Source organism: Cibotium barometz, chromosome 26, assembly GCF_041138505.1.
Source record: "Cibotium barometz isolate CiBa-2024 chromosome 26, ASM4113850v1, whole genome shotgun sequence".
Classification (NCBI taxonomy): Eukaryota; Viridiplantae; Streptophyta; class Polypodiopsida; order Cyatheales; family Cibotiaceae; genus Cibotium; species Cibotium barometz.
In genome coordinates this window covers 15,170,897-15,184,012 of record NC_141071.1, presented here as the reverse complement: position 1 = coordinate 15,184,012, position 13,116 = coordinate 15,170,897, and the positions used below count along the sequence as shown (strand labels likewise).

The 13,116-nt window shown below is 44.3% G+C and overlaps 1 protein-coding gene across 1 annotated transcript in view; it reads left to right on the top strand.

Annotated features, from left to right (window-relative positions):
* The first annotated feature begins 2,081 nt into the window (after positions 1-2,081).
* The window catches only part of LOC147623712 (uncharacterized), a 62,668-nt gene continuing 51,633 nt past the window's right edge, over positions 2,082-13,116 (top strand). The window contains exon 1 of the mRNA XM_086820319.1: positions 2,082-2,275. Within this exon, the coding sequence (XP_086676445.1) occupies positions 2,225-2,275 (51 nt within the window). The 5' untranslated portion in view covers positions 2,082-2,224. The remainder of the gene's footprint in view (positions 2,276-13,116) is intronic.

The following is a 13,116-nucleotide window of genomic DNA, read 5'->3' as shown; positions in this document are numbered from 1 at the left end:
GTAGAGAAATGGAGGGAGAGATCTCTCTCATCTCCTCTACCCAAAGGGAGAGAGAGAGAGAGAGAGAGAGAGAGAGAGAGAGAGAGAGAGCACCGAAAGCCAAATGTAAAAATGAAATGAAATGATATATTAACATCTCTAAGAGGTCATAATGGCCTATGAGACCAAAACTGAGAGTACATCTGAAGTTGGTGTCTCATCAAAGAGAACAACTAAATGAAACTGAAAAGCACAATAAATTGATTGTCTTACAGTTATACGAACTGTAAGTAAGACTCTCATCTCCTCTACCCAAAAAGAGAGAGAGAGAGAGAGAGAGAGAGAGAGAGAGAGAGAGAGAGGATGTGATTGCATGCAATCATGAAAAAATGCCATGTAATACCCATTAAAAGCACATAATTAGTTTGGATATAATAAAAGAGCACCCCTCAAAACCTTGGAAACACACCATATGTTTGGGAAACGGGGTGGAAGAAAGCCAAACATAGACTCAAATGGAGGGTATCTCCGAGAGAGAGAGAGAGAGAGAGAGAGAGAGAGAGAGAGAGAGAGATGCAATGCAGAAAGAGAGAGAGAGAGAGGATGCGATTGCATGCAGACATCATGAGAAAATGCCACGTAATACTCGTTAAAAGCATATAATTAGTTTGGATATAATTGTAAAAATCTCAAAACCTTGAAAACACACCATACGTTCAGGAAAAAAGGCTTGAAAACATTAGCGGCACCTTCAAGTTCGCTGGGTATTTAATTAATGAAACCGAAAAAAGCATTTTGGTAGCCACAAGGAGAAAAAAATGAAAATCAATTAATTAATCCTATTTGTACCCCTAATGCCTAAACCTTTGATATTAAGGTTTTTTTTAAATGAAACATTGTGCAATAGAATAGAAGTGACATATATCTCTCTCTCTCTCATATGCATGCAGAGCCAATGCCAACGCCAGTGCCAATGCTAATCAGGACGTGGCCAAGGATCGATCAAGCAGCATAGCAAGCAGTACTACACTCGGTGGTGGTGGTGGGCACTTAATCACATCTTAGTGTTCATTGACAAGTTGCAACTTATCGCTTAGCGTTGTTAATTAAACCTTCTATATTTTTTCCCTTCTTTGTAAATCAACGCTCGATATAGGATGACTTTTTGAATCTCTATAGGTTGTGGCGCTGGATGGCGATCTGCTTCGCTTCTTCTGTTTTGGGTGGTCGCTTTTGATTATGTTTGCTTGTTGCTTGGCTTCTTCGTGTGTGATGATGGGTCACCTTGGGTTGATAGGTTTTGTTTCATTGACGTCCTTCAAAGTGGATTGGTTCTGGGTCTTAGGGTTACGTTGGAGGGCACTGCTTTGTTTGAAGTGATGATGTTACAATTGGGTGCTTTTATGCTATGGTGGATGGCAACCTCGAAGATTGTATTGCTTTTTACAATCACTATGGCTATGCTTTTAGAGAATGAAGTTAGTGCCATAAGTTATTTTTTTTTCCCAAATTTGAATCGTCATCATAAATAAAAATATATGTGGTTTTATTTTTCTTTCTAAATTTAGAGAGTTGATTTTTTTTCAGAGAGTATACACAAAGATAGCTGAACATGATAATGAAATTTAAACCATTGAACTATTTTCCTACAAATGTTTATTTTTGTTGAAAATTATGAGTAATTTTCTAACTTGTTCGGTACGTGGTACACCAACCTCGGCTGTAGTTGCTTCAGTAAACTGTACGAGGCTAGAAGCCTTATAATCATGTGCGAAGCAAATGCCAGCGACACACTCTTTGCTGCGGAGGATTAACCTTGGAATGCTAAACAAGGGTTTTATATCACTTTGCTGAGATTCAGTTTTGAGATCAGTACTGTGCAGCGCTGCATAAGGATTAAGGTTTGTTATCAACGCTGGATGATGATTAGGGTTTGATACCAACACTTTCTTGATGATTGGGGTCCGATATCAATATTGTGCCGAGGATTAGGGCTTGGTATCCACTCCGTACCATTGGGATCCGCAGGTTTGAGTGCTGTGCGTGACTCGCAGTTTTTGATCGTCGGTGTCGGCCCCTTGATATGTTGCCAGGTCGGACACGGTTTAGGGTTGACTGACTGTCGCAAAACAGGAACTTCGCACGTTTTTCAGATCCAGTAGGACTGCGTGCTGATCAGTTCAAGATTATTGATCGCCGGTTCGTTCCTTCAACAGTTGATGAAGGGTGTTACAGCATCAACACCATGGATAAGCAAAAAAATAAAGATGGGATGCTAGCAGCCGTCAAAAAGATGGTTTGTCCTGTCCTTCCTAATCTGTTGATTAATCTATACTCATGTTTGTTTAATCTCTTTGCTTATACATTACATGGTCCATTGCATAGAGGATCTTGCTGAAGATATACCTGTTTTAGTGGCTAGTTTCACCAGGAGAATATAGATCATTATCTGCTTGTGATCCCTTTGTTGGTTTTAGGGAAAGGATTACCCTTGACAGAAATGGATTTTCTGCAGCTAGAACAATGTCGGCAAAAAAAGCAGGGCAAAGGAAAGGCTTTCAAGCCAGAAATAGATTTAGAGCACGGTAAGCCAGAGATTGATATAGAACATGGTTCTTCAAAGGGTTCTAAGGTGAAAGTTATTACGGAACATACTGCGAGTCCCAATCTCCAGGATGCAGATGACAGATCTGATGTTTATGGGGATGTAATGTTTGTTGATTTGAGAATACTGAGAGCAATGTTGAAATATATGATGTACAAGTGATAAAGGGTGAGAGAAAGAGGTCATGTAGGTGTGAACACACCCTAAATAAAAGTGGACATGTGGGTGGAAAAGAGATCTAAGGTTGGCCCAACCCTAGCCCTTGGTGAACCCTATATAAAGGGCAGGAGGCTTCACTTTTTGTAACACAACCAAGACATTCTTAAGGTGAAGGTCAAGCCAACTTTGGAGTGACTGAAATAGAAGGTAATATAGAAGCTTTCTATACATCTTGTGTTCTCTCTCTCTCTCATATATGTTGCTCTATCTTGCCATCAACTATTGCTTCCGTTGTGCATACTTCCCATAATTTTGACATGGTATCAGAGCCTTGTAAAGGCTAAGTTTCCCTTCAATCCCCTTTTCTCTCTCTCTCTCTCTCTCTCTCTCTCTCTCTCTCACTATCATAAGCCATTCACATCCTCATTAAGAAGGACGGTGGTAGAAGAAGGTGAGAAGCAAAAAAGAGTCAAGAAGGAAGGCAACAAAAGAGCATCATCAAAGAGGAGATTCTGTCATCCTCAACAAGTTCTTGAATCTTGGAAGAAGAAGAAGACAACCATCATTGGCAAGAAGGAGAAGAAGAAGAGGAAGAGGAAAAAGAAAAAACGTTGTAAGTTCCATCCATGCGTTTTTTTCCGTCTATGTTTTTCGTCGATGATTCTCTTTGAAGCATTGGAGTGGTGAAGAAGAGATAGGGAGCAGTGAAGAATAGGTAGGGGAGTGAGCTTCTAAGCTGTGTCTCCTTAGCTCCACAACAAAAGGAGGAGGAAGCAAGTCATCAAAAAAAAAAACCGCAGCCCAGCAATTTTATTGTCGCCGTCCGTCCGTTTTTTTTGACTGTCGTTCGTCGTCCGTTTGTGTTTTTCGTCAGCGTTAACGATCCGTTCATCGCGCTTACCCCTTGTGAATGGTAGTATATCTTGCATAAGCAACACCTTGGTACGTAGTAATCGTATGGTAAGGCAGTCTCCGCAAAGCTGCTCAACTATAGCTGCCGCCTTCTTGCAATGTCCGTTGGGATTGAATAGTGCCTCTACAGCAACCGGCGTCTTGTATCCTGTACACAATGTGCTTGCTCTGTTCTTATGTTGCGTAAGCAACTGACCGGCAATTTTGTGGCAAAGCAAGGCTGGCATCTGTAGTCGTCGAGGAGCAGCCGCATCATCGAGCGTAGAAAAACGCACAGGCACGTTTTCAAGAAAGAAAAAAAAAGGGCTATTTTTCAAAGGTTACAAACCTTTGTTTTTTTTAAGGTCTTTTTTCTTTTAAAGAAAAAAACCCTTTCCTTTTTTTAACCTTTCTATGAGGTTTTCTCTAAATCTTTTTCTCTAACGTTTTCTCAACCGGTTTTCAACTAAGCACTCAAAGGTTTCTTCCCCTCATTTCTTTCAAGCTCGAGACAAGCAGAGGAAGAAATTTTTTGTGCCGCTCTCGCTTGGGAAGTGCAAGGCATGCACAATTTTTGAAACCAAGCAAATTCGACGCATCAAGCATGAAATCCGATCCTAATTTTTTTTGATGAACTCATATGCATAGAAGCCATCTACTATATTGTAATAGAGTTAGACATTGCCCTTGTGTTGATAAACAAGTGGTAAGACCTCTCCTAAATCAATGTCCACATTAGTGTTTGTATTTATGCATCATGATGAAGTGGAAGGTGGAAGCAAGAAGCATATTGATAAGCATATGCATAAGCTATTGAAACATGGGCGGCAGCCTTGTGTTAGTCTACGTGGCAACTGGACTAAGGAAGCTAGCATGATTGGAAGGAGACATGTACGTATGAAGCGTGTCTACCACGAAAGACGGTTTCATCAAAGCGACGGGGCAACAAGGGTGGTGTACGAAGCCACTATGGAAGAGAAGGTACCAAAGATATTACTAAGGTTGAGGAGAACTATGGAAGTTCCTCACATGATAAACAACTCTTTTAGGTCAGGAGTGAAGCATGTTTACTAGAATTGGGAGTGAACCACATTTCTTTATAACTCATCACTTTTATAAAAGCCTAATCTATAAAGGCTACCTACCTTGTCATCTATCCTATGGTTGAGAGGGAGTCATTTTGTTCTTATATGTCCAATGCTCATCTTGCTCCATGTTTGGCATTGTCCCATGGTGGCATTGAGAGGGGGTGTTGAAATATATGATATACAAGTGATAAAGGGTGAGAGAAAGAGGTCATGTGGGTGTGAACACATCCCAAATAAAGTGGGCATGTGGGTGGAAAAGGGATCTAGGGTTGGCCCAACCCTAGCCCATGGTGAAAAACTATATAAAGGGCAGGATGCTTCACTTTTTGTAACATAATCAAGACATTCATAAGGTGAAGGTTAAGCCAATTTTGGAGTGGCTGAAATAGAAGGTAATATAGAAGCTTTCTATACATCTTGTGTTCTCTCTCTCTCTCTCTCTCTCTCTCTCTCTCTCTCTCTCTCTCTCATATATGTTGCTCTATCTTGCCATCAACTATTGCTTCCGTTGTGCATACTCCCCATAATTTTGACAAGCAACTGATACTGAACCACAAATCGGCACGTAGTATGGTTCTTAAGTTGAAATGGATCATGGTTGTGCTAATGCTTCCAAGCCAGGAGAACAGAGTATATTTTATTCTTCAGAGTCAGCATCCCTTTGAGCACATTAAGACACAGAAAGGGTTTTAGTAGTAGAGGAATCTACATTTTCTACAGCTGACTTTTGTGGGACTGCAATGATTGCTGATAAAACAGAAGTTGCTGGACCAAGCATGTATGTTGAGGATGATTCTACAGAAGCTTTTGAAGTTGAGCATCATGTACAATTTTCTTTGAGGTCTAAACTTGAGAGTACTTTCACGAGTTCAAGATTCTTTAAAAGTTATGAAGATGCATCCGTAATTGTCGGTTCAGGCAGTCGTGAGACTGGGTTACCTGTTGATTTGAGCCCAAAGAAGGTATGTGGCCCAGTGGGAACGGATTCAGTGCATTCTTCTGTCACTCCTTTCTCACAGGAACTTTGCAGAGGTTATCAGCCTTGAACCAGATTGTCACTACAAACTCAATCTTTGACCGTCAAGAAATAGTGTATTCATTGAATGAAGAGGATTCAAGGGTTTCTGACAGTTGTGGGGTTGGGTTGCCTCTCACTGTGAGAGTAGATGAGGCAGATGATGTCAAGAATGAGATCAAGTTAAAGCTAGAAATTGTCGCGGATCAATCTTCAGAGACAAGCTTAAATGACAAGTTTGAGGGTGAGTTGAGGTTAGACAAGACACAGATTTTGGGATTTCTTGAAGAGGAGAGTTTTGGGAATGAGGTACTTTTACATCTTTTCCTAGATCATCATTTTTCCAGTATATATCCTTTGAAATGGTCATTTCAGTGTTAAGTAAACAGTTGCTTCTAATTAATCCTTGCATATATGAGAATTTATAATTTGTGTGTGTGTGTGTGTGTGAGAGAGAGAGAGAGAGAGAGATTGTATCAATGTCTACAAAAGATCGAAAGGATCTACGAGACCAAAAAGATGCTACATACGATCCATGAGTAAACTAGAGACAACATGGAAAAGAAAAACTAGCTGCAAAAGAAAAACAGGGCCAACATACTATGTATGCCCTGTGTATACAGTGGAGTAGGCAAAAATAATCTGACTCATCATTTGTTGTTGTCCTCATGGATGGAGAAAGAAAGAAGGGAAAAAAGTTTTATTAACATCTACGTGTTACAAAAGTTCCATGTGTAAACCAAAGATTGTAAACATGGAAACAACAAGTACCAAAAGAAAATAGGCCTGCATAGTCCGTCGGCCCTACATTGTGACATGCATTGCGGAAGCGTGTCTATGATTAACTCTAAGCAAAAGACATTAATGCTAATCCTATGTTTAGCAAACACAAAGAAGACTAGGTAGACCTAATCTACTGTATATTCCAAACATGAATATGTACAATGATCATGGATCTTGACCTAGATCCAATTTGTGCATGCTAATCTACGTGCATACAAAAGCTTGCTGATTCCGTAGCTTGGTTGTGCTCTCCAGATGCTTGCCTTCTTGCCTAGAGCTGCCTTGGGCTGCCTCTATGCAGGGAGAGAAAGAGGGGGGGGAGGGGTGTCTTGCCAACACTTGTGTGACCACGGTGGATTAATTTCCTTTGTGAGATGCCTAAGAAATCTATTTGATTTGTGCCTTTTCATGTTCTTTGACCTCCTTTATATAGGGATACGATGGAAAGTCGTGTTCAGGTCAGTTTTTCCTTTTTGACCTACACAATAATGTCCAAAAAGTCATACTTGGCCTCCAAATTGTGCCCAAAAGGTGTCCCATCCAGGGGTGCATGTTCTAGGCACTTCTATCACCGCAAGCAAGAACTCTACTGTGGGCATCACGATACATGCATGAAACTCCCTTGATCCATCTCTGAGAGAAGCCCATATGACTAAGAGTACCCTCAAGGAAGTCCCAATCCACTCTATCATAGGCCTTCTAAAAATCCAAGAGCAGAATGGCTAAGGGCTGATTGCTCGCTTTAGCCCATTTGACGGCCTCCCAAAACGAGAAAATGTTATCAAAGATGCTCCTGCCGTGTAAGAATCCATTCTGGGTATCATGAATAACATCTTGCAAAATTGGCTGCAACCTGATGCTCACTGCCTTAGCAAGAATCTTATAGGCAGTCCCAAGTAAGGTGATAGGTCTCCACTGGCCAATCAATATCTTATCCCTGCTCTTAGGAATAAGATAAATAAGCCCCTCAGTGAGAGAAGAAGGCATAGAACCTGAGAGAAGAAGGCATAGAACCTGTGTCCCACATCTCCTGCAAAGCCGATGTGATCTCAGCCCCAATCTCATCCCAAAAAGTAATGAAAAAAACAAGGGAGAGGCCATCCTCGCCTGGACACTTACCATGAGGTAAGGCATGAAGAGCATGACTAAACTCCTGCATAGAAAAAGGGGCATCCAGAGCGGGATACATCTCCTCAGTGATCAAATGTGGCAATGCATTCCAAACCTTCCTCTGTGCCTTGTGTCTCAAATCAGAATGCGGCTCAGCACTAAGGAGTTGGCAATAGAAATCGGTGGCAATCTATCTAACCATAAGAGGATCTGAGTGAAGAGTGCCATGTGAATCCTGCAACTGCCTGACACTATCTCTGGCTTGAGATGGGCCGCGAGAAGCAAAGAAATGTTTGTTACATCTGCCACCCATCTGTGTCCAAAAGGATTCGTGGGCATGGAAACGGTACTCCGCGCGCTGCTCAAGAGAGTGATGAACTTCTGCTCTAACAGTACATAAAGAATCTGCAACCCATTGAGCATGAGGATGTTTCTCGTGCTCTTTCTGCAAGGCAGCCAATCTACGTCTAATAGCCCTTTCTAAGTCCAAGGTCTCTTGCCTCTTAGATAGGGCACATGTGTGATAAAAGTCACTAATATCACAGAGAGCAGAGGCTCGGCTTTGAGAGGCCTGTAAAGAAGTCATGAGATCTCCAAATATCAAGCATACGACGCGATAGCTCTGCATCTGAAAACAAATGATCAGGGATGCGTATGTGGGGTGCTGATCCATGGCAATTCGGATCTCTAATACATAAAACCACTGGGCAATGATCCGATTTGGAGGTGCCTATAGCAATCAAAGTATGTCCACCTTTGTCAAGCACCCAATCATCCACATAAAATCTGTCTAACCTACATCTCTTCTCGTGGTAGACCATGAATAAAGAAGAGTGGATGGACTCCTCAAAATGTCATCCTCATGCCAACAATCTCTACCATGAATGGAGAGTATAAACCTCTCCCAAGACGCTCTTTCAAGAGGATGCACCAAGCCCTCATGTCCACCTCTTTTATCCGTTGGCATCTCAACCATGTTAAAATCCCCGCCAATAATCCAATGGTCGGCAAGAGGCATCAATGTAGTGAGAGATTTCCAAAAGGCAATCCTCTCACCTCTATGGTTAGGAGCATAGAGGTTGAAAATACCAATGCATGTAGTACCTTGCATAAGAAGGATCCACTACGCTCTCGCAGGCAAAATGACACCATGTCCAATGATGCAAGGCAAGATCAAAGCTGAAACAGAGATACAAACACCACCCTTGGTACCAACAGCCGGTGACCAAAAGGTGTGTCTGGAGAGAAGCTTGCCTGATCTCCCACACTGACTAGCATCCAGTTTATGCTCTTGCTTGATCTCCCACACTTACTAGCATCCAGTTTATGCTCTTGCAAGAGCAATACATCCATAGGTCCACCTGTGACTGCACAATGAAGCTGGGTTTTTACAATTTGTTTCCGTCGACGCGGGAAAAAACCCCCAAGACCTTGAATGTTCCAAGAGACAATCCTCATAAAGACTCAAAGTAGGAATGACCAGATCTCGTGGTCGACGAAGGACCCCCTTTAGAGGCGGAAGTACGTCTCGCATAGGTAAGGGAGGGAAAATCTTGCGATGTAAACCTTACCTCTCTCTCCCACTCTGGGGAAAAGCCAGGGCTAGTCCTCAGAACTAGAGAGGTACCATGACAATGCGAATGTGCAACATCATCCTCAAGGGTATAATCATCCTGTAACTGTAATGCAGCATCCTCCTGTGAGGGATCCAGATCATGTGCCTGCAAGGCCTCATCCTCCAAAAAAGGATCAACATCCTGTGAGGCAAGAGTTGCATAGGGGTTAGGGTGCTCCACAGGGAGTGTGGGTGAAGGGGAAGGTACGGGGGTCAGAGGGTGCCTTCCATCCCTAACCACAATCCAATGCTGTGTGGTCTGATGTGGAAAAGGAGCAACTGGAGTCTCGGCATCTGCAGAAGGCCTCTGATGGGCAGGACTACGCTGCCTCCTAGCATGGCCCCTCGATCTGGGATAATCTCTAGCAATGTGATCCTGTCGACGACAAATCCGACACTGGTCAGGTCTGCCTGCAGTCTCCATCCTCTAGCGGAAATGAGATCCGTCAGGTCTCTGAAGCAAAACATGATCATTCAGTAATCGATGGATTAGGAACAAGCACAAGGACCCGAGGTACACCATCAAGAGTGGTGGTAACGGCCGCGGAAGCTGAGGCGGGAGAGCTCGGGAGGATTGGTACCTCTAGAACCTGGCCAAAGGATGCCCCTATGGAAGCTAAAAGCTTCCAATAGCACTGAGGAAGAGCAGGGAACCGTAGTGAGACCGGGGTAAGGCGCTGATCCTCCACCACTAGATCAAAGCCCACCGGTATTGAAAGAAGAAAATATTCCTAGGACCAAGAGGAAAGGGGCTGCTAGCCAAAGCATGAGAACTAGCTTCTGAAGAATGAAAGTCCACCTGGAAGAAGCCTCGACCAAGTAAACGAGTATCCTGAAAGTGCACAATCAGCTTCGAAGGGAGAGCTGCTAGAAGCCATTCACGGGCCTGCGACGAACGAGAGAGGTGGGAACCATAAACTCTCGCAACAAGGGTAGTCTGGACCTCAAGGTCAATGTCGTGCTGAAGAGAGGTGAGCTCGTCTTGTGAAAAATTGATGATTCTCCCGGCCAGTGGGGGTGATGAGAGATTGGCTGCGGCAGAAAAAGCCATAAGACCAATCAAGAAAAGTGGGCGACCGACTTGAATCCAGATTTTAAAAAAAATAATTCCTACTTACCTCTTTGCTCTCCTCTGCTCACCCTTGCCTGCTTCGCCATCCTTCCACGCTCCTCTTCGGAGGTTCCCCCCCTCGCCCCCTATCGTCACCTACTCGCCACATACTCACCCCCTCGTCACCCGCCCACTTGGCTCTCTCCACTTGATTGCCCTCTTCATCAACAATTCGTCCGCTTCTTCAATGCCCCTTCTCCCTGCAGAATCAGTACCATGTTGAACGGCTTACCCCAGCAAACTAAGTGTTGCCGCCCTGAAAACAGTGCAGTTGACATATGAAGGGGGTTCTCAGAAGGTCAAAACTTGATATGGATGAACCATGGGAAAGCTTCCCCTATGGTTCAACTTGAGAAAGGAATGCTGAAATTAGGGTTTCAGCCAAAAGACCAGAAAATACAGCAAATATAAGAGCTGTTTTGCTGAATTGCAGTCATTGGGAGTGTGTAGGAGAGTGAAAACCACTTGGAAGCTTGAAAAACACACTAGCTAGCTTGGATATGGAGTTGGGAAGGAGAAAGTGCAGAAAATACAGCCAAGGAGCCTCAAGAAAGAGGGTGCTAACTTCTAGAGAGAGGAGGAAGAGAGATGATGAGATGTCCACCCTGGGTGTCAGATAGAGAGGAAAAGTGAATTGCGGTGTAAGTTGGGATGGACACATATCTGATTGCTCTCTTTGAACAAAGGGGATAAGGTCTGGGTAGTGGGCATTGAGCTTTGTTCGCCTCGGGACATCAGTGTGTGCGAGCTAAAGATGGTCATAATTTATAAGTGAGCTTTGGTCGCCCAAAACTTAATAAAGTGTGTAGACACTCACTTATAAATTAATGCTAATTTCTAAGGCTAGGTTTTGACTAATACTTACCACTTGTCACATGCCACATAACCATGTCAGCAGACAGTTTCTCATGCATGGTTCATGGGTGGCGCCCCCTTAACTAGAACTACACATCGGTCAGGCAAGCATGAAAACATCTTGCAAATTCAACTGCAAGAAAGCACATAAAGATGCTATGCAATGCAACATTTGTATGGACAATCCCCGTTCATGAGACCATACCAAAATAGACGTGTTCCAAGCAAGTACACAAGATACCAAACCTAATGGAACACCAATCCTCCAGGCATTTCCAGGCATGTACACATAGGCACAAGTCCCAACGGAAAGCCAAGTCCACATTATCAAGTGAGTGGCATCAATCCCCGGCATATGCAACTACCATGGATGCTAGTCCAATGTACATACATAATGAGAAAGCACAGGTGGACCAGTTGGGTGGCCAAATGGTGAGACTCCCCCAACCATGCACTTGCTCCACCCACATCATCCTCCCTCCGCTCCCATCATAATGTCATACCCTTCATCCTTTCTTCATCATCCTCCCCCCACCCCCATCATAATGTCATACCCCTCCTCTCTTCACCACCTCCATCCTGCACCACCCCCTTCCACCTTAATTTCACCGATCCCCATCCTTCCGACTTACCTCCCCTGTCTACCTTGTTCACCCCGGCACAGCTGGCTACTATGGGCTTGACGGGCCTGGCTTCAATCCAGCTCCCTACAGTCCTGGATTCCCCTCTCTTTACTGCCCTCATTACCAACTTTCCTACTATGCCTAATGGCCAATGCATACACCAAACCCTTATCTCTGACATCATTGCTCTTGCTGACCCTTCCGTTCTTGCTGGTCGCTCCGACTCTTCCATTACAGGCATGTCTTCTGTTGAACTATCTGCGGCCATCGTCACCCTTCTTGCCCCAAATTCTACTACTCCCCAACTTCAGATCCCCCACCTTTATGCCCTTTTCCACTACTTCTTACTTAGAGAAATTCTGTCTGAGCCTATCCCCTTCACCTCTACCCACCACACAGAAGCGTTTTATTGTTTTTGCCATTCTCGCCTCTTCCCCTTCCACCATCTCATTTATGAATCCCTCCGTTTTCGTTGTTGCTGTTTTCGTGCCCAACTTTCTAAACCCAACATATCCACATTTGCTTGGCCCTTTGCTCGCTTTCTCACTTTTTTTCTTCATCACCATGCCACCACCGTCCCATCCAACCTTTCCCAGTCCCCAATTTTGGGCCCTGCTTCACCTGACTACTCTGACGCTCGCGTCCGCCCTTGTGTTCTTCAGGATTCTTCACCACCATCCTGTCGTCGCCGGCACACCACCACCACCGCCATTACCACTTCCACCACCACCAACCCTAGAGTCTCCATTGGCTCCAATCCACTGCTACCTTCCTCTGGAGTGGCTGTTAGCGTCGTGGGAATAGTCCCAATCCCATCGTTCTCCTCTTCAACCCCACCATCATCTTCCCTTCTCCCACCTCTGTCCTCGTCCCCATATTTTTTCCCAGCAATTGCTTCCATGGCTCCCCTTACCATTCCTCCCTCGACCGCCACTGGATTGCTTGATGGAGTGTCTTCTGGCCCTCTAGCCAACATGCACAATGGTCCCATGGTGACAGCAGCTATCCCTACAACCGCAGTTCTCCGTGGCAGATGAGGAACCCTCTATCCCATAGTCCCCCAGGATCCCCACGATGCCACCCCCTCGCTGCACCCTTGGAGATGTCGAGTCCTCTTACCAGGCTTGAGATATAGATGTGAGGGTGCTTCCATCCCTACGGTTCCTTGATCCACTGGAGTGCCTCACCTTTCGCCATCCTCGGAGGGCTTGTCATATTGCTCGTGGTTTGGACCACCTCTCCTGCAATCTCCAGGTTTACTCCACATATATTACAGATTACT